This window comes from Leptonychotes weddellii, chromosome 14, assembly GCF_054177405.1.
Source record: "Leptonychotes weddellii isolate Sample4059 chromosome 14, ASM5417740v2, whole genome shotgun sequence".
In the NCBI taxonomy this organism is placed as follows: Eukaryota; Metazoa; Chordata; class Mammalia; order Carnivora; family Phocidae; genus Leptonychotes; species Leptonychotes weddellii.
The window spans coordinates 62,187,527-62,211,633 of record NC_138382.1 but is presented as its reverse complement, the minus strand read 5'-3'; the positions used below and the strand labels follow the sequence as shown (position 1 = coordinate 62,211,633).

Sequence of the window (24,107 nt, the reverse complement as noted above, 5' to 3'; positions counted from 1 at the left end):
ATTTGCAGAAAAACAGCCCAGATGACACCTCTCGGATTCCTCTCACTATCAAGATTCAGCTAAGTATAGTTCAGCCTAGTAACACAAATGATGTCATATATAATTTTGATTTGGCTTGGGAGAAAGGAACAAGTAGGCAGCAGTTTTAGCTTTCTAATTTGGTCTGTTTTGACACAACGTTAAAAAAGATTTAACATTTAATCTGCTTTCCTTGTACAACTGTACTTAGCAGAACCAAATAATTGATGAGGGATAAGTTTCTCTTATAAAAAGATGTCAGGGGGGCACCTGGGTGGCTCAGTCGGTTGAGCGGCCGACCCTTGATTTTGGCTCGGGTCATGATCTCACAAAGACGGAGCCCCATGCTCCGAGCTTAGCAAGGAGTCAGCTTGGGAGTCTCTCCCTCTCCTTCTGCCCCTCGCCCCGCTTGTGTGCTCTCTCTCTAAATGAATAGATAAATCTTAAAAAATAAAAAAATAAAAAAGATGTCAGGCCCAGTCCTGAGTTTAACTTCCGGCATAAGAGTGTAAGACGTTCGCAGACTGCTGTCCAATGAAACTGGTGAAAATAATTTTTAAAAATATGTTTATGTCTCTGAAAATGGCCCTAAGAGCATACAGCACATTGTTTAAGAGAATCTACAAAAGCTCGGTAGGAACTGAGTCTGCTATGTGACCCTAGAGCCGTGCTCTCCCCGTCCCCACCCCAGTTTCGGTGAGACAGAAACGACTCCGGACTGCTACTGCCCAAGAACACAGGGCTCCCCCTCCCAGCTCCAAGGCAGAGGGCTGGTCTCCTCAGGAAGGACAGGATGTCATCATTTCTCATCCTCCCCCAGCTGCTGGTAGCTGAGGCTAAGTGCTAGTGAGTACCACCAATGGTCTGGGCTCTCTTCTTCCACCCAGCTCCCACTTCTGGGAAGGAGACCTGACCCTGGGTGCAGAGCTGGTGAGAATAATGGGCTCCAGCTGCTTTGACAGCAGCTCACGGACCAGGGGCCCAGGGCAGGGGCCTTCACTGCCCGCATCTAAGCTACTGGGTACCTGAGATTTCCACGATATTATTCTCCTGACTTTTAGGTAATTTTGAAAATTTTCTATATTAAAAACTTTAAGGACAAAAACACGGGGAAAAAATCCTTCCAAAAACCAAATTCAAGGTCCCCTGAGACTCTGAAATTCTGAGTCTTTATGAGCATCACTGAAACATTCCCACAGACTCAGTAATTTATAAGCTGGAGCTTCAGACTCTTTCAGGTTAATACATATACTATTTGAAAGTGATTATTGGGTGCCAACCCCAAAAAAACCATTTCCAGAGAATGAGAGGAAAATCTAGAACACAGTAGGGGTTCCCACAGGCCAAACTCATCTCCGCCCCCCCCTTTTTTTTTTCCGGTAACCTCTATGCCCAATGTGAGGCTGGAACTCACAACCTCAAGATCAAGAATTGCACACTCTACCAAATGAGCTAGCCGGGTGCCCCAAAACTCATCTTCCTGTAACTGGAAACCTTTCAGAGCTTCAGAGGGGAGATAAAAGTGACCCAGAAAACACATGGCAGAAACATCTCTCCCCTCCTCCCAGAAACAGAATGAGTCTTTTCCTTAAGCAGTTGTGTTTAATCACTAAAATTATTCTGTCCCTAATGAAAGAGAAACAATCTCAGTTTAAGAAGGGGGAGGCTTTTTCTCCCTCACTGATTTTAGAGGTAAGGAGAAGTGAATGAAGAAAGCAGAATTCCTACAGTCAGGCCCTGGTAAAGGCTCCCGGGAGCAGAAGTCCCCTCTCCGTTCTGTCCTTATGTCCAAGGTCACTGTCCTTGGCATTCCAAGCATCCTGCTCTGAAGTAAGACTGTCCTGTGAAATCCCATACGACTCTTCACTCTGTGACCCACAGAGCTGGTTCTCCTCATCCTCATCATCAGTGGCCTGAAGTATCCTCAGGAGTTTGAGCTCAGGGTTCCACCCTCTTCTAGATGTATCGTCTAAGAGGTCCTCTGAGCTCCTCTCTCGGGATTCCGGCACAACCTCTTCCTGAGCGCTGATGTCCTTGTTAGAGGGTTCTATCTTGGATAACTCAGGATCTAAAAGAAGACCCAGCCATTAATTGCACCTGCAGCCCTCTCCCAACTGTGACAAATGGAGGACAGAAAAGGAAGGGCTGGGTGTCTTTAGGACCCTTCTGAGGGATGAGGACTATGGCCTCCAGGGAGGTGAACCATCCTTGTCAACATAGGTTCAGTTCTCACTGGCCTGAGTGACTTACTAAGGTCTCTCCACCCTAGTAACTTACCATCCTTATCAGGGAAGGACTCCAGATAATTCTCAGAGTATTCCATCTGTGGCCTCCTTGTGGAACCCTGAAATTCATTAGAGTAAGTGTAAGGAAACTTGAAACAAGACTTTAAGAAAGAAAAGATTTTTTTTTCTTTTTTTCTCTTTTTTAAGATTTTATTTATTTATTTGACAGAGAGAGAAACAGCGAGAGAGGGAACACAAGCAGGGGGAGCGGGAGAGGGAGAAGCAGGCTTCCCGCTGAGCAGGGAGCCCGACGCGGGGTTGATCCCAGGACCCTGGGATCACGACCTGAGCCGAAGGCAGACGCTTAATGACTGAGCCACCCAGGCACCCCTGGACTTGTGGTTTTTTGACCAATGAAATGTGGCAGAAGTGACATTGTTCCAGTTCCAGCCCCATCTCTCAAGGAAGTGCTTCCACGAGATTACCATACTATCAAGAAACCCAAACAAGGCACAATGAAGAGACCTCATGGAAGAGAACTAAGACGATTTGGCTAACAGCCCCACCCCAGTCGCCAGCTGAAGGTAGGTGCATGAGTGACATCAAGCAACACCAGAAAAACTGTCCACTCACCCCTCAGAATCCCAAGGAACGGCCAACCACTGTGGTTTCAGCTTTGACATCGTGTGTTAAACAGTAACAGGTAACAGAAACAGGGCCCTAGCAGAATGGTTCTGGTGCTCTTACCTTTTCCAAGTTGGGTCCTTCTGACTTCGTCCGCTGTGGATGCTTTTTGTCAGTTTTCCGACTTAGTAGAGTTCTGTGACCTAGTGACCACGAAGTCAATTCAATTCAATTCTTACTGTTATTTCATATCCCACTGTTGGGCTTCTAGTTGACCCCTAGCCTACAAATGACTCCTCATCTTGGACAAGACAGGTTAGAGGAGGTGAAAGGGAGTTGGGCCTCTGAGTTCTCTTTGTGGCTCTGTTCACCTGGGACTGGGACCACATCTATCACAGAATTTGAGATTAAGGTCAAGGGTATGTTAAAAGACTTAGGGAAAAACAAAAAAGACTTAGGGTTCCTCCAAGAAACCCAAGGGGCAGGTATCTGCACATCATAGCAGCAAAAGAAACCCTGACCCTATGTTTTTGGTTAATGAAGACTCCTCTTACCTTCTTGTACCAACCCTAATGTCCCCATACTGGCTTCTGAAAATGAAACTCCTTCCTTCCAAAAGCTCTAGTTCTCTGATTCTTCTGCATCAGCTGTTTCCCCAGCGAGTCCTTAAATGCACTCATCTTGTCCTTTCTCAATTCCCTTTCTCTAAATGAACATCTTCCGGGGTGCCTGGGTGGTTCAGTCGGTTAAGGGTCTGCCTTCAGGTCAGGTCATGATCCCGGGGTTCTGGGATCGAGCCCCACATCGGGCTCCCTGCTCTGTGGGGAGTCTGCTTCTCCCTCTCCCTCTGCCTGCCACTCTCCCTGCTTGTGCTCCTGGGCTCTCTCTCTGTGTCAAATCAATCAGTCAATCTTTAAAAAAAAAAGAAGAGAACATCCTCCAAGCTGCCACCCGAGGTGTTATGCAAAAAGGCAAAGCCAGTTGAGGAACTCCCTTGCTGAACACTTCCGTTGGCTCCCTACCAGCCTGGTTCTTACCTTAGCTGCACACTTGAAGCACTAGGAGTTCTGGAAAACACTGAGGCCTGGGTCCCAACACCAGAACTTCTGATTAAATAGGTGTGGGGTACGTCCTGGGTATCTGGGTTTTAAAAGCTCCTCAGTTGGGGCACTTGGGTGGCTCAGTCAGTTAAGCAGCTGACTCGACTTCAGGTCAGGTCATGATTTCAGGGTCATGATCTCAGGGTCATGAGACTGAGCCCCACATTGGACTCTGCGCTGGAGGCGTGGAACCTGCTTATGATTCTCTCTCTCCCTCTCCCTCTGGCCCCTGCTCACACTCTCATACTCTCTCTCTCTTTCTCTCTCTCTCTCTCTCTCGCTTTCTCAGAAAAAAAAGAAAATCTCAGTTGATTTCAGTGTGTGGTCAGGGGGTGGAGCACCATGACCATGGTCAAACATCTTAGCAAGCTATACAAGCTACTGCCTACCTCTTCAGCCTGGCCCTTTACCACCGTCTCTTTCATAACCCACAGCCACGATGGACCACCGTGTTCCCTGTGCAGCCATGCTCCTCCTAGGTGCACCCGAACAGGCTATTCCCACTTCTGGAATTCTCTTCCGTATCAGAAAGACTCTCACACATTCCAGATACAATGCAAAAATCAACTCTTCATAAGGCCTTTCTCAACCCAGTGAGGACAGGCCACTGCTCCAAGAACATAATTCAAAAAGGCACCCCGGTCACCCAAGCAAATCTGCTCCTATTGGAGACATCAGGAAGAGGAATGAAAAGCACCTGAATGAATTCAGGGGAGTGCTGATCACCCTGGATGGAGTGCTAACCTTGGACCTGTCAGCCTCACCCTGGGCTACAGCCCTGGTTTTGTCTACCTCCCATGTGAATGTCAGGAAGCTTCTTAGTTCTGCAGGTCAGGGGCCACTGTTGGCATCTGAGAGCTCAGTGGGATGGGAAATAAACCGAGAGAGGAGCATTCTTCTGAGGAAACATCTCACCTGAGCCCTCTCACTGCCCTAGGAGGGGGAGAGCGAATTCTGATGAGGAAGCAGTCAACAAGGTCCACTCTGAGTAGGGCCGAAGAAGCTCCTAAGGTTTAGGAGGATTCTTTCTCCCTCCCTTTCTTTCTTTCTTTTTGTCTACGCTCAAACTGAGCAACATCAGAGGGACCAGGGTAAGGATATCTTTCAGCTCAGGCACGTGATTAGGATTCCAAAAACGGGAGCTACCTATTCTCGTCTTCAGCATGAACACCACAGGAAAAGAATTGCCTGTCAAGAATTGGCCACCTGCCTCCTAGAGGGGTCTAGATAATGTGCTGACCTCAACCTGAGCCTCCAGGAACTAACTTGTGGCTGGGAAGCGAGGGAGCCTGGACTCTGCTTCCTTAGAACCCTCTTGGGGCCAGACAGGGGCCCTGGCTCTTTCCTGCTTCATGGCTTGCTCTTCATTCTCAAACCACTCCATCTTTCCTAAAGTAAGACCTGAGGAAAAATGACTCTGACTCATGCTCATGGTCATCTCTCAAACACCCACATGAAGCAGACATCTGGCCCAGCTTGCTTCCTTAGTAAATATTTGATGGAAAGATGATGCACGGCAGCCCAGCCAAGCCAGAACATTCCGAGGAGAACTGTGAATGCCTAATGAAGGCAGGTCCCAAAATGACAGACGTGTGCGGCTTTTCCCGTCCTCAGCTACGTCCTGAGATCCCATCCCTCCCAAACCCATATTCTCCTTACCATAGCGTGGGCCACACACCACGGCACCTGAACATTTATGCAAAATGTCCTGGCTCCCTGGATCACTCTTGGATTTCTTTTTAGCCTCCTGAAACCCACATGAGGAGGAACTGAATTAGGACCTTTGGAAGTGAAGAAAACGTTTCAAAAAGAGTCTAAAAGAAGGAAGTTAGTGTCTGCAAGCAGACAGGAACTCTGTATCTAGAACCAGACGGAGAACAGGGAGACTCGCACCTCCTCCACCCCTTCCCATTCCAGGCTGCACCCCGTGGCCCATCCCAGCCGGTCCTCCGGCTTCCCTCACGGCCACTCTACCTGTCTCTTCGGTGGGGTTTTCACCTTCCTCTGCTGCTGCTTCTTGTGACCTGGTGACCAGAGCACAGGCTCAATCCTCTTCTCCCTGGCGTTGCCCACCTTCCCCGGGGGCTGCTTGCTGGGCCCTGCTCCACAACAGTGACACCCACTCTGTCAGAACCAAACCTTTTGTGGTGGAGGAGGGGGGCTGCCTCCTGAAACGGCAGTTTCCCGAGTTCCACACGGGACCTTGCATGACTGTGGCCACAAACATAACAAACCGGGACCCAGACCAAGTATGAGAACTGTGGGCTGACGGGGGGGACAGTACCTGAGGATCTGGCCAGATCCACCAGAAAACCTACCTTCTATGTTGGGGGTGTAATATAATTTCTTCAGATGTCTAGGATATCTCAATGCTGGTCTCTGGAGGGAAAAAAAAGAAAGAAAAGACAAAGAGGAAAAGCTCTACTGAAGGTGTTTCCTTTTCCCAAGACATACCCTTCAAATGCAGGTAGGTACCCACATAGCCAACGAGCACTGTTTGAGAACCAGGTACGCGCAGCATTGTAGCAGGGCTCTGGAGAGAGGAACCGGAGCGGGGAACAAAGTGCAGGAGAAACAGAATGTTCCTCAAACCCCTCCCCGTGCTTTGCTTTCGCCTACATATAGCCCAGCCCTTCTGTGAGGCTTGGGTCCAGCGTGGAAGGGTAGAGAGAAAGAAGAAAGAGAACGTCAACTCCTCCAGCCTTGAAGAGAGATGAGTCTGGATTTGCATCTAGACCTCTGTCTCCGAGGCTCCCTAGCTCTCACCTGCAGGGTGAGATGGTGTATGGATAAGAACATCTTAGCAGAAATGGCACTGTCGGGTCGGCTCTTTTCCAGGGGAGCTTTCTTCTTCATCATGGCCAATTGTGTCTTCATCTCCAGGGAAGGCATAGTTTTCCCTTCATCAGGTAAGAGGCTGGAGGGGACAGAGACAGCCAGTCAGCAACAGTTCTTCTTGGAGAGCGTGGCTGAGGAAAAAGGCATGGAAAGGGCTCCAAATTTGAATAAATTTCCACTGTGGGCCTAAAAAGACCTAAGCCAATAGGTGCTCATCGGGCAACAGCTTTCAATTAGCTGAGGACAGGCGTTCTTATCCCCATTTTGCAAACGAGGGAATGAGGCATAAAGATGCTAGATAAATTACCCAAGTGCACAAAACTGGGAAGTTTCAATGCAAAATCCAAAGGCTGTCTCACTCCAAACCACACTGCCCTTCTGCCTCCCACTTATCCATAACTCGTTTATAAAAAGAAGAGAGTGAAGGCTCCTGGCTGGCTCAGTCAGCGGAGTATGGAATTCTTGATCTCAGAGTCATGAGTTCAAGCCCCTTGTTGAGCATAGAGCTTACTTTAAAAAGAAAAAGGAGAAGGAGGAGAAGAAGAGGGTAATAGTGCCTAGTAGAGGTTCAAATAAGAAAATAGGCTTTTTGAGAGAGATTGCAGCCCTCCATTGAAGTTGGCTGTGATTGCTCAGGATTCCAAATAAATTGATTTGAGAAGAGAAGAGGAGCCTCACCTAACATTGGCGGTTGACACTTATCCTTTGGGGTCCTTTATTTGGCAGGGAGAGTTGGTAAAGTGAATGATAAATGCTGTTTTTATAGGATAAGCCTGGAAGCTTGGAAGCTTGGGCACATTTGACCCTTTTTATTTTTATTTTTATTTTTTTTAAAGGATTTTATTTATTTATTTGACAGAGAGAGAGACAGTGAGAGAGGGAACACAAGCAAGGGGAGTGGGAGAGGGAGAAGCAGGCTTCCCGCAGAGCAGGGAGCCCGATGCGGGGCTCGATCCCAGGACCCTGGGATCATGACCTGGGCCGAAGGCAGACGCTTAACGACTGAGCCACCCAGGCGCCCCTTGACCCCTTTTTAAAACTGCACTTTATACTAAATTTGGGGAACAAGTTGAATGTTCTATAGGACAGGTGCCCATTGAAATTTGAGGAATGCAGACAGCACTGAACATGGGCATGTCTATTAAAACAGTCTGGTCTTTTGACCCACAAGCCCAAAGATTCCAGAATGCCTATGAGGAGAAAACTTCTCTTAAGGAAACTAAGACACTACTTCTACCATTCTCAAGTAAACTGGGTTTTCTAACTACATAACTGAGTGGAAAACAGAAGCCTATCAGATCCTAAGTGTGTCTTATTAAAGATCCAGGTCTGTTTATAATGTATTTATGAATTATAATAAAGATGACTGTATATCTGAAAAACAAAACAAAACAAGAGAATAGACGTAATGTGCTTCTATAGCGCAGGGCCGGGCAAGTGGTAAGTACTTGCTAAATGGTGGTCATTACCGTCATCACTGTACATTGGTAAGTCTCCGAACTCACTGAACAAGCAGAGGGGACAGTTCTTCTCCCCTCCTTACTCAGGAAGAGCATGTGACTTAGTGCCTTCTCTGCTTCAGAGAAGAGCAGGTCCCCTGGCTCTCCCACAGGCTTACATGATACTTACTCCTTCAGTAGATCCTGAGGTAACACGTCAAATTGGTTCCAGAAAGGTATGGACTCTGCGTTTAGTTGCTCAAAAAAGTGTATTGGTGAGGGGGGAGGCACAATCATCCCTGGAGGTCCCAGCTGTGTTTCTGTTTTCTGCTTTCCACAGCGAAAATTGTCTTTCTAGAAAAGCAACAATGGAAAGTGCCACTCCTTCCCATCAACATTCCAGCCTCCCAACATAACCCTGGCATGCCAAACTCCCTGTTTCCAGACCCACTCCAGCAGCAACCCCTCCTTTGCACTATGAAGGTCACCATATTTTCCCTCTCTGGCTCCCCACCCCATTGTTGAATTCAGATCATACAGGGATTCATTGCTTTGGTTTTTTTCCCAAAAAGGTTATTAATTCATTCACTGAGCAAAACTGAACAAATATTTATTGGCCAACTATGTGCCAGGTGCAGGGCTCACACTGGGGATTCAGCAATGAACAAAGTGGACCAAGACACTACTCTCATGGTTGTAGCAACCTTCCAGCTCTGTTACTTACCCAAGGTTACATTTACCCATAAGTGGTGGCATAAGGATGAGAAACCCAAGTCCATTATAACCCCTAGTCCACTGAAGCTCTCTTTCTATCACACCAGGAATTTGTCAAAAACTCCCCCTGAATATCCAAAGCTTCCTCCTAACTTTTCTTCAAGATGCTCTTCACCTTCCTACAGGGAGTGGGTAGGGAAGAGAGTCTCTCAATAGAAAATGCTTTGGTAATTATTCCTTAAAAGGGGTTTTCTTTTGCAAGTTTTATTCATTTAAAAAGAATGGGGGAAGGGGGAAAGTACCTGAAAGGAAAAACAAAATTCTACAGAGTAATCTCATAAAGGTTTGACCAAAACATCAAACTTACCCCTGTAGATTTCATTCTTCTCTTCATCCAGTCCTGGCTGGGAAGAATATGCTTCTTCTCAGCTGGACTTGAAATAAGAACAATCACAATTTATTCCCAGACATCTCAAACAGAAGCACCAAGGGTATTTGTGAATGATGACCATGGAGATTTCTATCCTCTCTTCAGTACTCAAAGATGGCTGCTTGGAAGCCTGGAGGAACCAACTGCCCAGAAGCTGTGAGAAATAAGACCTAACCTCACATCTACATTAGGTTCCCTGCCATTCTCTCCTACAACCCAGTTATTTGCTTTCATAGCATTAATCCAAATTAGTAATTATATACTTTGGTATGGTGATATTTGTAAAGCCTGAATCCCAACCCACCCACCCCTCCCACCACCCCCCACCACCACCACAAGACTCTAGGAGGACAGGGAGCAAGTCTATTTGGTTCTTCACTGGATTCTCACTGCTTAGCACAGAGGAGGTGCTCAAGTATTTTTTGCTCCGTCATCTTCCACCTCCTTGCCTGGAACACGTATATGATGGCTGGAGCACTAGCCGTCAACTTAGACCTTCAAAGCTCCCATGAGACACCTTAGAAAATGAAAGCCACGGGCTAAGGATGATGACCAGAGAGCCCGAAGGAGTTCTGGTTTCTGATGAACACGTGGAGCTGAGGTACTAGCCCTGATCCACCCAAATCTGGGCTTTTTTTTACAGGAAAGGAAGTAAACCTCTAGGAGTTTTTTGTTTATATAATATATATATACATATATATATATGTATACATATATATACACGCATAAGCACTGACAGGATAATTAAAAAATCAAGTAAGAAGAAATTCTTAAATCACATCCAATCTACATAGTCACTTAACAAGAATCCAAAAGCCTTAGCATTCATGAAAGAAAAACCAAACACCTTCTTCCAGTGGTTATCAGTATTATCAAGCCTTTGGGCCCTCACCCAATGACCCTTCTGCTTTGTACACAAGTCCTACAGGCTATTCATCTTGTGCCACTGCGCTAGGCCTTGGGGCTGGGACCAAAGATTCACGCGCTTCACTCAAAATGTTTTCACTAGCTGGGGATGGCTAATAAGAAAAACTGATAGGGGCGCCTGGGTAGCTCAGTCTGTTAAGTACCTGCCTTCAGCTCAGGTCATGATCTCAGGGTCCTGGGATCAAGCCCGGCAAGCATGGGGCTCCCTGCTCAGCAGGGAGTCTGCTTCTCCCTCTCCCTGTGTCCTTCCCCACAGCTTGTGTTCCCTCCCCACTGCTTGTGTTCTCTCTCACTATCTGTCTCTCTCAAATACATAAATAAAATCTTTAAAAAAGAAGGAAAAGAAAAACTGATCGTCAGGAAGCGTCTGTTTCTTAGCCCTCACAAATCTATAGGCCCTATCTTGCCTGTTACTTAATGCCATGTAGGATCTGATGTAGAGAAGCCCCAACGCAGGAAGCACAAAGTGCATTAAATAGAACCCCAGTGAAGCAGGAAGCAAATACAAGAGACCATGACCTTCTTCTCTAGTTGGCCTCCTGTTACTTGCAATGAGGTGGCTAAAAAGGAGATCACAAATAGGAGGCCTGCGCAGGGCAGGAGGGACTTGCAGAACGTAAGGGCAGAAGGCTCCCAAGTTCTGGACACAATACTCACCTCACATGCCTCTCTGGTTGTTCTGGGATCCAGATTACAACCATATTTCTAACATCTTGAGGGCTGGGAAGGTGGGTCTCATTCAAATTCAGCACTGAAAGCTAAGAGAAAGATGTAAAGCCTATATGTGGCTTGAAGGTACCAGCTCCTGATGGTATTCAGAACAGGCTAAGAACTGAATTACCATGGTAATGAAAAGGGTATGCTGGTGCAGAAGATGACAAAAAGACATTTCTCATCCCCAGATTGTCTTCATAACAATGCCCTAAGAAACCAGACACCAGTACAGTACTCTGCAAGAGTGAGCATTTTAAGTGAATAGTCTCCTCTGCCTCCCCCTGTGACATCATTTAGCAACTCCCCACCCCATATCCCCTAGAGGGGAACTTGGGGTTTGCCTAAGGGAATGCACTCATTCTGCCTACTCCACTCCAAACACTTAGATCCCCTGCAGATAACAGAATTTGGGAACTGGGAGGGAATTGGTAGGGACAGAAGCCAGTTTTCTGCTTTTACTGCCTGTCTATAATTAAAGGCATCTACATAAAAGTTAAGATCACAACACTTTTCACGTTCAGACATTTAAGATATTAGAACAGTGGTGCTCAAGGAAACCTTATAAATGATCTAGTCCCTACCCCTGGTAGGATACAGGGAACAAGAAAACAAAAACAAAAACAAAAACTAACAAAAATATTGCTGTGGGGCGCCTGGGTGGCTCAGTCAGTTAAGTGACCGAATCTTGATTTTGGCTCAGGTCATGATCCCAGGGTCCTGGGATTGAGCCCCATTTCGGGCTCTGAGCTCCTGAGCTCAGTAGGAAATCTGCTTGAGATTCTCTCTCTCCCCCTCTGCCCTTCCCCACTGCTTGCGTGCTCACTTCCCCGACCCTAAGAGATAAATAAATTTTTTAAAAAATAGCGTTGTCCTATGAAAAGGAACTGAAGGGCTTGGGGGACTAGGGGAGACTTCTTTGCACCGTAAACCCTTTCATGTTTTTTGAATTTTGAACCATTTGCAAGTACTAGCTATTCAAATAATTATCTTAAAACGATTTTAATCTAACCCCTTGTTCTAAAGAGGTCAAAGAGGAGAGTGATTTGTTCATTCATCCATTCAAACACATCTACCCTCTCTCTGTCCCTTATACTCTCCACCATGTGACAGTGAAAGGTAAAGTATCTCTTGAAAAAAATAAAAGGCATCCGTAAGACTGCAAAGAAGAGTAAATCTCTCTTTATGGTAGATAAGTAGAAGGGCTTTTCCTCCTAAACTCTAATTTAGCTCGGCCTCTAACTAGCTATGTGCTTTAGCAAATCACTTCCTTATCTGGGCCTCAGTTTTCTCAACTGTAAGACATAAGAGACAGACCACAGTAATGTTCTTCAATTGCAACTGCAACTAATTCATAGGTCATGGGACCAACTTTTGTGAACTGTAGCCTACATTGCTTAGAAGTAGAATAGAGGGGCGCCTGGGTGGCTCAGGCGGCCCTGCGTCTGACTCTTGATTTTGGCTCAGGTCATGATCTCAGGGTCGTTAGACTGAGCCCCGCATTGGGCTCCTTGCTGAGTGCTGAGTGTGGAGCCTGCTTAGGATTCTTTCCCCCTCTCCCTCTGTCCCTCCCCTGCTCATGCGTGTTCTCTCAGTCTTAAAAAAAAAAAAAAAGTAAAATAGAATAGGACAGAAAATATCAGAGTGCATTACTCATAATTATGGTAAGGATTGTTTTATGCTATTTTGTTGCAAAATGTATTTTTTACTGTAGGTCATAGCAGCTAAAAAGTTGGATAGTCATCAGAATAGATGACCTGAAGGCACATTTTAGGTGTGACAGTCCAGCATTCTAATTTCCCCATATTATGAGATGACAGGGTTTACTTAGTAGCTGAACATGCTCTTTGCAGGATACAGACAGAAAAGTCTTACCATCGATCCCACTGGCGTCTGGGATTTCTGGAGACAGTATAGCACGTAAAGGCTTAGTACAAAGCCCAGCATATACTTAAGGGCCCAATATTAGATAGTTATCATTGTCATTATTCAGATCATGGTCATCCTGAATGGTATACAGAGGCAAGTATTTTATTCCCACTAGTAAAGAGAAAATGCTGAAGAAGTACCTTTTTTAATCTGTGATTTACTTTAGGAGATCTATCAGGATGGTCGATTAAATCTTTGTCAGGTAAATCTTCCCGAGGCCTAAAAAATGAGTTTCCAAACATGACATAGAGATACAAAAGAGCTACGGGGATGGCAGTTAGTGCTCTGAGGAAAAGCCTTCTGCTTATCCACAGAAGACCTGGGGCTTAATACTTACCAAATGAATGTAGGGTGTCCCCATGTCCTTAAGTTGTGTTTCTTTGTTATGGAACAGCTCCCAGACACTGCACACTGTAAACACTCCACAACTCTTTGTTGCATCAAACTGATTTCAGAGCCTATGCCCCTCTCCAACTACAGACAGTTATGTCACTATCAATAAAAGTTGACTGAGTAACCCTTGATGTAGATGTTCAAAGCATGTTAAATAAGCCAAACATAGTATTTACACACAATGGAATATTTTTCAGCCTTAATAAGGGATGCAATTCTGATATATGCTCCAATATTGATGAAACTTGAAGCCATTATGCTAAGTGAAATAAGCTAGCTAAGGGGCGCCTGGGTGGCTCAGTCGTTAAGCGTCTGCCTTCAGCTCAGGTCATGATCCCAGGGTCCTGGGATCGAGCCCCGCATCGGGCTCCCTGATTCGGGGGGAAGCCTGCTTCTCCCTCTCCCACTCCCCTTGCTTGTGTTCCCTCTCTTGCTGTGTCTCTCCCTGTCAAATAAATACATAAATAAATCTTTAAAAAAAAAAAAAGAAGAAGCTAAACACAAAAGGACAAATTTTGTAGGATTCCACTTATATGAGGTACCTAGAATAGGCAAATTCATACAGACAGAAAGTAGAATAGACATTAACAGGAGCTGGAGGGAGGAGGGAATGGGGAGTTACTGTTCAATGGGTAAGGAGTTCCTGTTTGAGTTGATGAAAAAGTTCTAGAAATGGATGGTGGTGACACAACGCTATGAATGTATTTAATGCCACAGAATTATACACTTAAAAACGATTAAAATGGTAAATTTCACACTATGTATATTTACCACAATAAAAAAAAAGGAATACTGTCCCCTTACATTTTCATATCACTTGTTACTATATTTTTTTAAAAGCCATGTCAAGTGTAGGAATGAATACATATGGCGAAGAAGTGTAAGATAAAGACCCAACTCCTGGGCGCCTGGGTGGCTCGGATGGTTGGGCGTCTGCCTTCGGTTCGGGTCATGGTCTCAGGGTCCTGGGATTGGGTCCTGCATCGGGCTCCCTGCTCCTTGGGGGCCTGCTTCTCCCTCTGCCTCTCTCTCTCTCTGTCTTTAATGAATAGATAAATAAAATCTTTAAAAAAAAAAAAAAAAAAGAGACCCAACTCCTTAGGCTGATTCACGTGCCATAGGCCACTGCTTTTTACTCCACCTCCCTAGCCTCAGCTCTGACCACTCCCCCATTCCTGCTCTATGTTCCACGCACAATGAGCCCTTCTCCTGACATCGAAAGAACTTCCTCTTGCCTCCAGGCCTTGGCATATGCTCTTTCCGCAGCCCAGAACTCTCCTCGTGGCCACCTCCCATCTGCAACCCCCACTTCGCCAGACTGCTCACACTTCAGTATACAGGTGCAGGTTCCACGTCCACAGAGGACAGTGCCCTGGGTGAGGAACCCTTCCCATGTGCTTCCACACCCCCGCGGGGGCCCTCTCATCAAGCTCATCACACGGGACAGTTCTTGTCCTCCCCAGCAAGGCTGAAAGCCCTTTGGGGGTAAAGACTGTATCTTGTTTACCACTGAATCCCCAGAGCCCAGCAAAGTGATCCCCACTAAAATACATTTGTGAATTCAATGAGTGACTACACGAATGAGGTCATGGTCTTTGCTTTCATAGGACCTGACTGGGAGAAGCTACCTTCTTCCCAAGGTTCAAGTCCTAGAGAACCAGAAAGCAGTCCTACCCTTTCCCATCCTGTCTTTAGCCAAAGGAAACCACCAAAGGCTGCTTTACATCAAACAGGAGAAAAGGAACTGGTACAAGGCCACTAGGCATGCCTTGGTTCCAAACCACAGGAGTTCTAAATGTTACAAGTCTAAGTTTTCTGTAGATCCCACCCAGGCCCTTAGTTTCCCGTATCAACAAGCACTAACTGTATGCCTAGGCTTTGTAGGAGATTCAAAAGGAAACCATTGCTTCTGCCTTCGAAAGCTTACAAATAGTTTCATACCTAAAAATAAAGGATAAGAAAGATAGTGTGTGTGGACACAGTGTTCTGACGACCTGCAGAGGCTGAAGAGATACCCCCCGTGGTGGGCTGAATTGTGCCCCCCAAATTCTTACACTGAATCCTAACCCTCAATACCTCAGAGTTTGAGTCCCTCAGTATTTGGAGATGGGGTCTTTAAGGAGGTAATTAAGGTAAAATGAAGTCATACAGACAGGCCCTAATCCAATATGACTGGTGTTCTTACTAAAAAGAGGAAATTAAGAGATTAAGAAACACTTATCATGATGAGCAGTGACTAACACAGAGAATGGTTGAATCACTCTATCATATACCTGAAACCAATATAACACTCCGTGTTAACTATCCTGGAATTAAAATTAAAAACTTAAAAAAAAGACGAGGATGGGATGCTTGGGTGGCTCAGTCAGTCAGTTAAGCGGCTGCCTTCAGCTCAGGTCATGATCCCAGGGTCCTGGGATCGAATCCCGTATCGGGCTCCCTGCTCAGTGGAGAGCCTGCTTCTCCTTCTGCCTGCCGCTCCCCCTGCTTATGCTCGTGCTCTCTCTCTCTTTCTCTCTGACAAATAAATAAAATCTTTTTTAAAAAAAAGAAGAAGAGGATGGGATGCCTGGGTGGCTCAGTCAGTTGAGCGTCTGCACTGGGCTCAGGTCATGATCTCAGGGTCCTGGGATTGAGCCCCACATCCACTGGGCTCTCTGCTCAGCGGAGAGTCTGCTTCTCCCTCTGCCCCTCTTCCCACACATGCTTCTCTCTCTCTCTCAAATAAATAAAATCTTTAAAAAAAAAAAAGAGGAAATTAGGACAAAGACACACCGAAGGAAGACCATGTTAAGACATAGGGAGAAAATGGCCACCTACAAGCCAAGAAGAAAGGGTTCAGAAGAAAACAACTCTATCAACACCTTAATCTTGAATTTCTAACGCCTAGACTGTGAAAAAATAAATTTGTGTTGTTTAAGCCACACAGTCGAGGGTACTTTGTTACAGTGACCCTAGCAAACTAATACACCTCTATTTTAGCAGCTCCTACAACACAGATAATGCTTTCCTTTTGTGTCCCACTGCCTCGTCACCATTTCCCTAACTGAACTGGTGTTTTAGTTTTAACCCAGCTTTCTCAAAGTCTACTACATGGGTAAAGGAAATCAACCCAGAATTTTGAGATAGGAGGCTAATAATGGAAGATTCCATGATAATTTACCTGCCTTGGAATTTGGAGTCAGGCTTTGAACCTGGACACAGTAAAGAGGGAGGTTTGGTGAAGGTAAATCCTGATAAATGATGATGAGCATGTCTCTTGGCTTGGATGCAGGAATCTGCTATGTTTACAATGGTGAGCACGGGGAGTTTGTCTGAGAAAACAGAACAGAAGAAAACATGTAATCTGTCAAAAGGAGCCAAACAGAAATAGTTCAAGGATCTTGTAAGGAAGAAGCAGGGCTGACTAATTCACCTTCATCATTTGGAGTTGTTTTACAGGGGGAGCCCAGGATTCGAGGGTGGCCCCTCTCAATACGGCGGATCGTGGCCCAGCATTGTGGATGCTGACAAATGGCCAACTTACAGGTGGTTTCATCCCACTGGCTCTCATCTGGTAAGTCCATAGCTACAAATGGTTTAGGACAAAAGCCAATCTTGCAGCTTTCTAGCCCTCTAAAGTAACAAAAAACACACAATTAGAGTGTATTATACATCAGCCATGCAGTCCAGATCTTGATTTGGACTCAAAGCATAAAATATTTCTGTTGAACCCACATACATAAATGATGGTCACAGGATAATTAAGAATTGGGTAACAAGCTACTCAGTCATTAAAAAGAACGAAATCTTGCCATTTGCGACAACGTGGATGGAGCTGGGGGTATAGCGCAGTGAAATAAGTCAATCAGAGAAAAGACAAATACCATATGATCTCACTCATGTGGAATTTAAGAAACAAAACAAAGGAAAAAAGATACAAGCCAGAAAACAGACCCTCAACTATAGAGAACAAACTGATGGTTACTAGAGGGAAGGTGGGGGGGAGGGGCGTGGAGGGTGAAATAGGTGATGGGGATGAAGAGTGTTCTTATTGTCATGATCACTGAGAAATGTATAAAACTGTTGAATCACTATATTGTACACCTGACACTACTATAACACTATATGTTGACCATATTATAATTAAAATTAAAAAAAAAACTGGATAACAACCAAGTATGAAAACATCTCAGCATGAAGTAGAGTGGCAAGAGTTTTTGGCAGACTAACTTCATAAAGTCTCCTACTTGGCCATTTAGTAGCTGAGTGACCTGGGTCTTAAGCAATCTGAGCTACAGGTTCCTCATCTGCAAAATGAGGATAAGCCTGTTTCACAGGATCATTACAAAGATTAGTTAATGGATATTAAAAGGTCTGGATATTAAAAGGGCGCCCGGGTGGCTCAGTCGGTTAAGCATCTGTCTTTGGCTCAGGTCATGATTTCAGGGTCCTGGGACTGAGTCCCACGTCGGGCTTCCTGCTCAGCGGGGAGTCTGCTTCTCCCTCTGCCTCTACCTTTCCCCCCTGCTTGTGTTCACTCTATCATGCTCTCTCTCTCTCTCAAATAAATAAATATTTTTTAAAAAAGTTCTGGCATATAGTTCAAAATAAGTATTAGCATCCTTTCTTTTTCCCCTTCATTAATCATTAGGGAGAAGACACCATCATCTCTAAAAAGCCTTATCAAATCAGAACTAATATAATCACAGAAGTACTTGAGATGGCTTTAGATGGTTCACACCTTTGGAAAACATGCTTCATTTTGCAATATGCTCCAATTCTCATACAGGCAGCTTAAATACCCACCAGAAATGAATGGGTTTGCTCCAACAGTAGATCAGTAGACTTACAGTTACATCAGAGGCCTCTGGCTTTTCATTTACTGGCTGTACGGTCGTAGGCAAGCGATTTCACGTCTCTCAGCTTGTTTCCTCATATAAAGAGGGGACAGGAAATCCCTAAGTAGGATTGTGGAAGCATTAAGAGAAATAACGTACTTTTATGTATGATACATAATAGGGGCTCAATAAATAGTATTATCTTTCTCTCTCTAGAAATATTTTAGGCAATCACTACCACCTGGTCCTTAACGCGATTATTACAAAGTTGGGAGGGGTGAAAAGATTAAAGGTGGACATTAGGTCCCCTTTTTAAGGACAGTATCCATTTCTTCTTCCTTTTATTCAACACATTTATTGACTACCAAATATGTGACGGGACGTGTTGCAGGCATAGAGAACAGTAATGAACAAAATAAGTCCCTGTTCTAAAGAACTTATAAATTAAACCAAAGATAATGAATTATTGGTATGGCATCGCACCTGCCCTATGACTCGTTTTGTTTGGCCTACACTTTGAGCCACTTTTTTAAGTGGAAATAGTCCACAGTATTCAGATTTATGACTCCTCTTAAAGATCAAAATATCTTTTACATCAACATGGATGGGACTGGAGGAGATTATGCTAAGTGAAGTAAGTCAAGCAGAGAAAGTCAATTATCATATGGTTTCACTTATTTGTGGAACATAAGGAATAACATGGAGGACATTAGGAGAAGGAAGGGAAAAATGGGCAGGGGGAATTGGAGGGAGAGATGAACCATGAGAGACTATGGACCTGAGAAACAAACAGGGTTTTAGAGGGGAGGGGGGAGGGGGGATTGGTTAGCCTGGTGATGGGTATTAAGGAGGGCACGTACTGCATGGAGCACTGGGTGTTATACGAAAACAATGGATCGTGGATCACTACATCAAAAACTAATGATGTACTGTATGGTGACTAACATAACGTAATAAAATTTAAAAAAAAAAATCAAAATATCTGACAACACAGGGGTCCCAATTCCAACTAGACAGCAATTGGATGGAGGGGAGTGTCTCCTGGTATCTTTAAACCAGAACTGTTCTCTCCAAATGGCGAATTCTCTCAACAAACCCTATAATCTCTAACTAATGCAGTTTCAGTTGCCGTTTATCACCGTGTTTGCTGTTGTTTTTCTCCTAATAGGGAAGAATTTCTCTGTACTCATGTCTCTGTCAAAAGCTGGAAAATTGGGATGCCTGGTTGGCTCAGTAGGTAGAACATGTGACTCTTGAACTCTGGTCATGAGCACCAGCCCTACGTTGCCTGTAGAAACTACTCAAAATAAATAATTTTCTTTTTTAAAAAGCAGGAAAATTAAGGGTGACGTGAGACAGCATGTTTCAAGAAAAAAAAGCATTCCTGCTCGCTCAGTGGGATCGAAGACAATTTCTACCTACACAACATGAAAATGATACAACTTAAGAGCCACTGCAAAACCATGCTAAAGCTTTTGACTGCGAAATATGTATGATGCGTAAGTCAATGAACTGAAAAATACAAATACAATTTTAACAGGGTTTGTTTTTTAATGGAATGCAATGTCGCGTTACCCTTACAACCGGCTGCTTGCTGCCTTTTCGTTACCTGACCAGCCCGAATTGAGGCCCGAGAACTACCTGTGCCCATTTCTATGTCCCCAGCGTTAGCGCTGTACTGGCAAAGGAGTTTGAGTTCAACAATTCTAGGGGACAATTATCCTTAATGCAATTATTACAAATTTGGGAGGGGTGAAAAGATTAAAGATGAACATCAGGTCCCGCAGAATTGAAAGAAGATACCCGCTTCGTTCCAGAAGAGGGACGTGGAAGAGTCCGGCCTCGGAGGCCCGCGCTAACAAAGTGCACGCCAAACCGCCAGAAAGCCGAAACCCACTCGGCAAACGTGACCCCTCCGACCTCCTGGGAGAGGAGGCGGGGCACCGCTCCACGTCGGAAGGAGCCCCGCCCCGTCCGCTCAGTCCACGCCTCCGTCTCCCGCGCTAGCCGCCAGGCAGCGCCGTTGCCAGGCAGCGGCGCAGAGCACTGTGGGGAAGGGACGGAAGCTCCAGTGAGCCATACTTGAGCTGATGAGAAGTCTCCAGACATGGTGGCGGCAAGAAGCAGGGAAACGAACCTGGGAAGGAGCGCTGGATCCCGGTGGGGTCGGACGGAAGCCCGGAAGGGCCAAAACCGTAGCGACGTGGAAAGTTCGGATGCTTGGGCGACTCGAGGCGGAGGCGGGGCTGGGTGAAGAGGGAGGCTATGGCGCGCGGGGCACTGTGGGACACAGTGTGGGCAACGTGGGGCGTGACGGAAGCCTTTTTGGGTCAGACTGTGGCGACGCGGGAAGTCCGGACGCCTTGGCGGCCTGAAGAAGAGGCTTGAGACGTAGGCGCGGGCCGCGGCGCCGGCGGCAATGGCGGAGAGGCCCGAGGACTTAAACCTGCCCAATGCCGTCATCACTAGGATCATCAAGGAAGCGGTGAGCAGCTCTGGCTGGCGGATGGGCCAGGGGCGGAAGGGCGGGCAGCGGGGGAACCAGGTCTTGGGCCGGCAGCTTTATTCACCCACGCTCTTTTTACAGCTCCCGGACGGTGTCAACATCTCCAAGGAGGCCCGCAGCGCCATTTCCCGCGCTGCTAGCGTCTTCGTGCTGTACGCCACTTCTTGGTGAGGCGGGCTGAGCTAGCCAGAACTTAGCTGGGACTGGGGCGTGAGGGAGCCGCAAAGAGACCCCCTGGCCTGTAGTCCACAAACCCCAACAATTGTGCCTTATCTCAGTGCGGGGAAGATTCACCCTTATCCAGTTCTTGCAAGGTCTGAAACAAAATAAAACAGCAAAATTACCCTTTGTACAGGGAAGGGAGGGACTTAACACGTCCCAAAAATCCATGCATCTAAGACCTAGGCTTTTCCATACCACCTCTGGTGCCCCTTTTCCATCCCTTACGCGGCAGGAGGGGGTCTGACAGCCCCCTGACGGCCTTTAATCTTTTTCTTTCAGTGCCAACAACTTCGCAATGAAAGGGAAACGCAAGACACTGAATGCCAGTGACGTGCTCTCAGCCATGGAAGAGATGGAGTTCCAGCGGTTCGTTACCCCGTTGAAAGAAGCTTTGGAAGGTAATGACCCTTTCCTTTGTTCAGCCAAGTAGAAGATGTTCACCTGGCCCTGAGTCTTCTCAGCTTGGGTCCCTGTAAGGACAGGAAGTATTGGATGTGACTCAGAATCAGTCCAGTTGGCACCACCTCAGATCCGATTTGTAATGCTGAGCAGGTTATTTTTCCTTCTCTGCCCCGGCTTTTCTAGTTGTACAGTGGAGTTAGCTGCTGTGGTCTGTTTGGTTCAGCCCTGCCTCCTGACCCCCATCTTCCTCCTTACAGCATATAGGAGAGAGCAGAAAGGCAAGAAGGAAGCTTCAGAGCAAAAGAAGAAGGACAAAGACAAAAAAACAGATGCCGAAGAGCAAGACAAGAGCAGGGATGAGGACAACGATGAAGATGAGGAAAGGCTGGAAGAAGAAGAACAGAATGAAGAGGAGGAAGTGGACAACTAATGGGATGGGAAGACTGGCACCTTGGAAGGTACCACCCTGAAATGTGGTACGTTTGTGAGAAGCTTTTCCCTGCTGGGGCGAGTAGTCTTAGCCAGAAGAGCCTGAGAAGATCAAAATAAAACTGACTAAAATTATCAAAACCAGCGCTTCCGTCAGAGCATCAGCGCAGCAGAATCCCATTTTGCCAGATCAGTCTGAAGGTAATGACTTTTGGCAAGAGGGATTCTGAGTGGCTAATTTGATTAGTCAATTTGATCTCTTTTGTTTACTTATATATATGGTAGGCGGTTTTTGATCCCCAGTTCCCTTCCCACCTATCCCCCCAAAAAGTAATAATGACTTCCATGCTGCCTGCTGTGTTCCAGATCACAGGGGTAGTCAAAGCTCAGGAAAAATTGGGGCTTTGAGCATGGTCAGCCTGTTTTGATTGTACAGGATTTGGCAATACTAGCTTGTTAAAGTGGTCAGAATGTGTTTAGCGTTAGGAAACTAAAAGGTTACAGGAGAAGAATGAAATCTGTTGTCTCTTCACTTGACAGTAACATTAATTGAATTTTGATTTCTCCAGACCGACTTGGCTTGGAGCTCCTCTGTCTTGCTTGGTAGGCATTTGACCTGGCGAGGCTGCGCTCTGGGCACATATGCTTTTGAATCAGCATTGTAGAATGGAATTAGTCAAGCAAGTGTGCCAATAACTCTTACCAAAAAAAAAAAAAGATAGTCTTAGATGCACCTCACTGCCTACCACTGTATGGCTTTAGGATTTATGGTCCCTCCTGGAAGGTATAAAATTCCAGGCTTTCTCTTCTTGTAGTCCATTTCCCAGACTTTGACTTTTCGTTTTTCATTCCTCCAATTCATGACAAGTTCCAAACTTTATTTCTTCTAGGCACAACTTTTTCCTTCTGTGCTTTTCCTTTCCTGTCTCTCTTCTGCCTCTCCTCTGTTCCCGATTCCCACTTTCTCTCCCTCCTTTTCTCACATCTGCCAACCCAGGAACTTTGATAACCTGCTTAATGTCCCAAAGTGCAGAAATCTGATGGTGCTCAGGAATCTAATCCCCACTGCAAAAAACCATCCCCTTTAATTGCTTCTGAAGTGACTCTGTGACCTTTCTTCTCAGTTGTTTTTTTTTTTTCCTCTTGATATTTGGTGCTCCAAGCACTTTTTTGTTTGTCTCTAAGTTGAGCGCTTGGAGGTTGACAGGTAGTCAAATGTATGTAGTTTGACACTGTTAATTTGTTAAATGAATACAGTCAAAAGTTTGTTGACAAATGAGTGAAGAGTGTTGAGGAAAATTATGCTTTGTACAAATAAAGAACGTTCTTGTTAAAAGTGATGGCTCCTGTTTCATCCTGCCTTTTTATTGTAGGCTTTTGGGGAGGACCCACTGATCATCCCTGTATATAGTTTTTGGAATGTGGACTGGGCCCGATCTTTGTAACTATGGGATCCTGCGCTGCCGTGGATGACCAGCAGATGCTGCTCTTCAACCACAGCAAGAGCTTTCCATGGCTCTGCAGGGCACCCTATGTGTTACTAGTTGCTCAATGACTCAACATTTATTGAGTTCCTACTATGTGTCTGATACTATTCTAAATGCTTTCAAGCATGAACTCTGAAATCCTATCAAGGAGAACTGCCTTTACCTTCATGATGTCCACCACAATGCTCTGTTACCTCTAATCTACATAACTTTTTCAAATCATGAATTTATAAAGAACATAAAGTTGCAACCCAATAGTCATTAGATCTGGTGGCTTTTTCCTTCTCCACAACAGAAACATCCATTCTTAACTCCCATGAGCACCACTCAGCCAAAGCTTTCAAGTCCCATCTGGAGTCCTGTGGTTTCCTGCCACATCTCTGCTTGCCCCAGCTTCCCCTGTGTAGCTTGCCAAGTAAATCTTCCTGGAACGTTGCTATGTTCTAGTCCCTCACTGCTTCCCATCAAATCCATACTTAAACCCGGTATGCAAAACCTGCTTGAGGAGGGCTTGCCTTCCAGTCTGTTTCTACTTCATTGTTAAGGCTCCAGTCAATGAATCCCCAAAAGAACTCTCCCTCCACATGGCTTTAGGTCTTCCCAAACTTTGACTACCTAAGAAAACATGTTTCCTGAGAGTGGGAAGTGTGACTTAAAACTACAGAATTTAAGAGATGCCTGGCTGGTTCAGTTGGTAGAACCTGTGAGTCTTGACCTCGAGGTGGTAAGTTTGAGCCCAACGCTGGGTGTAGAGACTACTTTAAAAAAGAAAAAAAAAAAAACTGGGAAGAATCTGAGGTTATCAACCAATTTTTTCCAAGTACACTTTTATCATTCCTGTAGTGGTATCTGAAGTTTGAAGGTTGCTTACTAGGTTAAGGCAAAAATCTCAT

At 45.6% G+C, this 24,107-nt stretch overlaps 2 protein-coding genes across 3 annotated transcripts; one reads left to right on the top strand and one right to left on the bottom strand.

The window, feature by feature from the left end:
* Positions 1-1,600: 1,600 nt before the first annotated feature.
* Positions 1,601-20,433, bottom strand: C14H9orf43 (chromosome 14 C9orf43 homolog). Of its 2 annotated transcripts, none has more exons than XM_031030002.2 (15): positions 20,306-20,433; positions 18,181-18,288; positions 16,764-16,963; positions 16,512-16,662; positions 13,096-13,174; positions 10,973-11,073; positions 9,326-9,392; positions 8,435-8,598; positions 6,734-6,884; positions 6,286-6,346; positions 5,942-6,066; positions 5,627-5,714; positions 2,991-3,070; positions 2,296-2,362; positions 1,601-2,086 (listed from the first exon to the last, which is right to left on the bottom strand). In XM_031030002.2, the coding sequence occupies exons 3-15, from the start codon at positions 16,912-16,914 to the stop codon at positions 1,749-1,751; spliced, it is 1,623 nt and encodes a 540-aa protein (XP_030885862.2). In that variant the 5' UTR covers positions 16,915-16,963; positions 18,181-18,288; positions 20,306-20,433; the 3' UTR covers positions 1,601-1,748. The 2 variants fall into 2 exon arrangements, with proteins under 2 accessions (XP_030885862.2, XP_030885863.2); XM_031030003.2 differs by lacking the exon at positions 20,306-20,433 and adding an exon at positions 19,972-20,202.
* Positions 20,260-23,067, top strand: POLE3 (DNA polymerase epsilon 3, accessory subunit). Its single transcript, XM_006735097.3, has 5 exons — positions 20,260-20,378; positions 20,503-20,653; positions 20,756-20,841; positions 21,176-21,294; positions 21,556-23,067. Exons 2-5 carry the CDS (start codon positions 20,588-20,590, stop codon positions 21,726-21,728), a joined length of 444 nt encoding a protein of 147 aa, XP_006735160.1. The 5' UTR covers positions 20,260-20,378; positions 20,503-20,587; the 3' UTR covers positions 21,729-23,067.
* The last annotated feature ends 1,040 nt before the right edge of the window (positions 23,068-24,107 follow it).

Coding starts and splice junctions, on each gene's coding strand:
- C14H9orf43 (XM_031030002.2), bottom strand. CDS start 16,914: ATGGACTTACCAGATGAGAGCCAGTGGGATGAAACCACCTGTAAGTTG. Junction 11,074..13,095: donor TAAATCACAGATTAAAAAAG/GTACTTCTTCAG, acceptor TCTTTCTCTTAG/CTTTCAGTGCTGAATTTGAA. Junction 9,393..10,972: donor CAACCAGAGAGGCATGTGAG/GTGAGTATTGTG, acceptor TCTTATTTCAAG/TCCAGCTGAGAAGAAGCATA.
- POLE3 (XM_006735097.3), top strand. CDS start 20,588: ATGGCGGAGAGGCCCGAGGACTTAAACCTGCCCAATGCCGTCATCACT. Junction 20,842..21,175: donor GTGCTGTACGCCACTTCTTG/GTGAGGCGGGCT, acceptor TTTTTCTTTCAG/TGCCAACAACTTCGCAATGA. Junction 21,295..21,555: donor GTTGAAAGAAGCTTTGGAAG/GTAATGACCCTT, acceptor TCCTCCTTACAG/CATATAGGAGAGAGCAGAAA.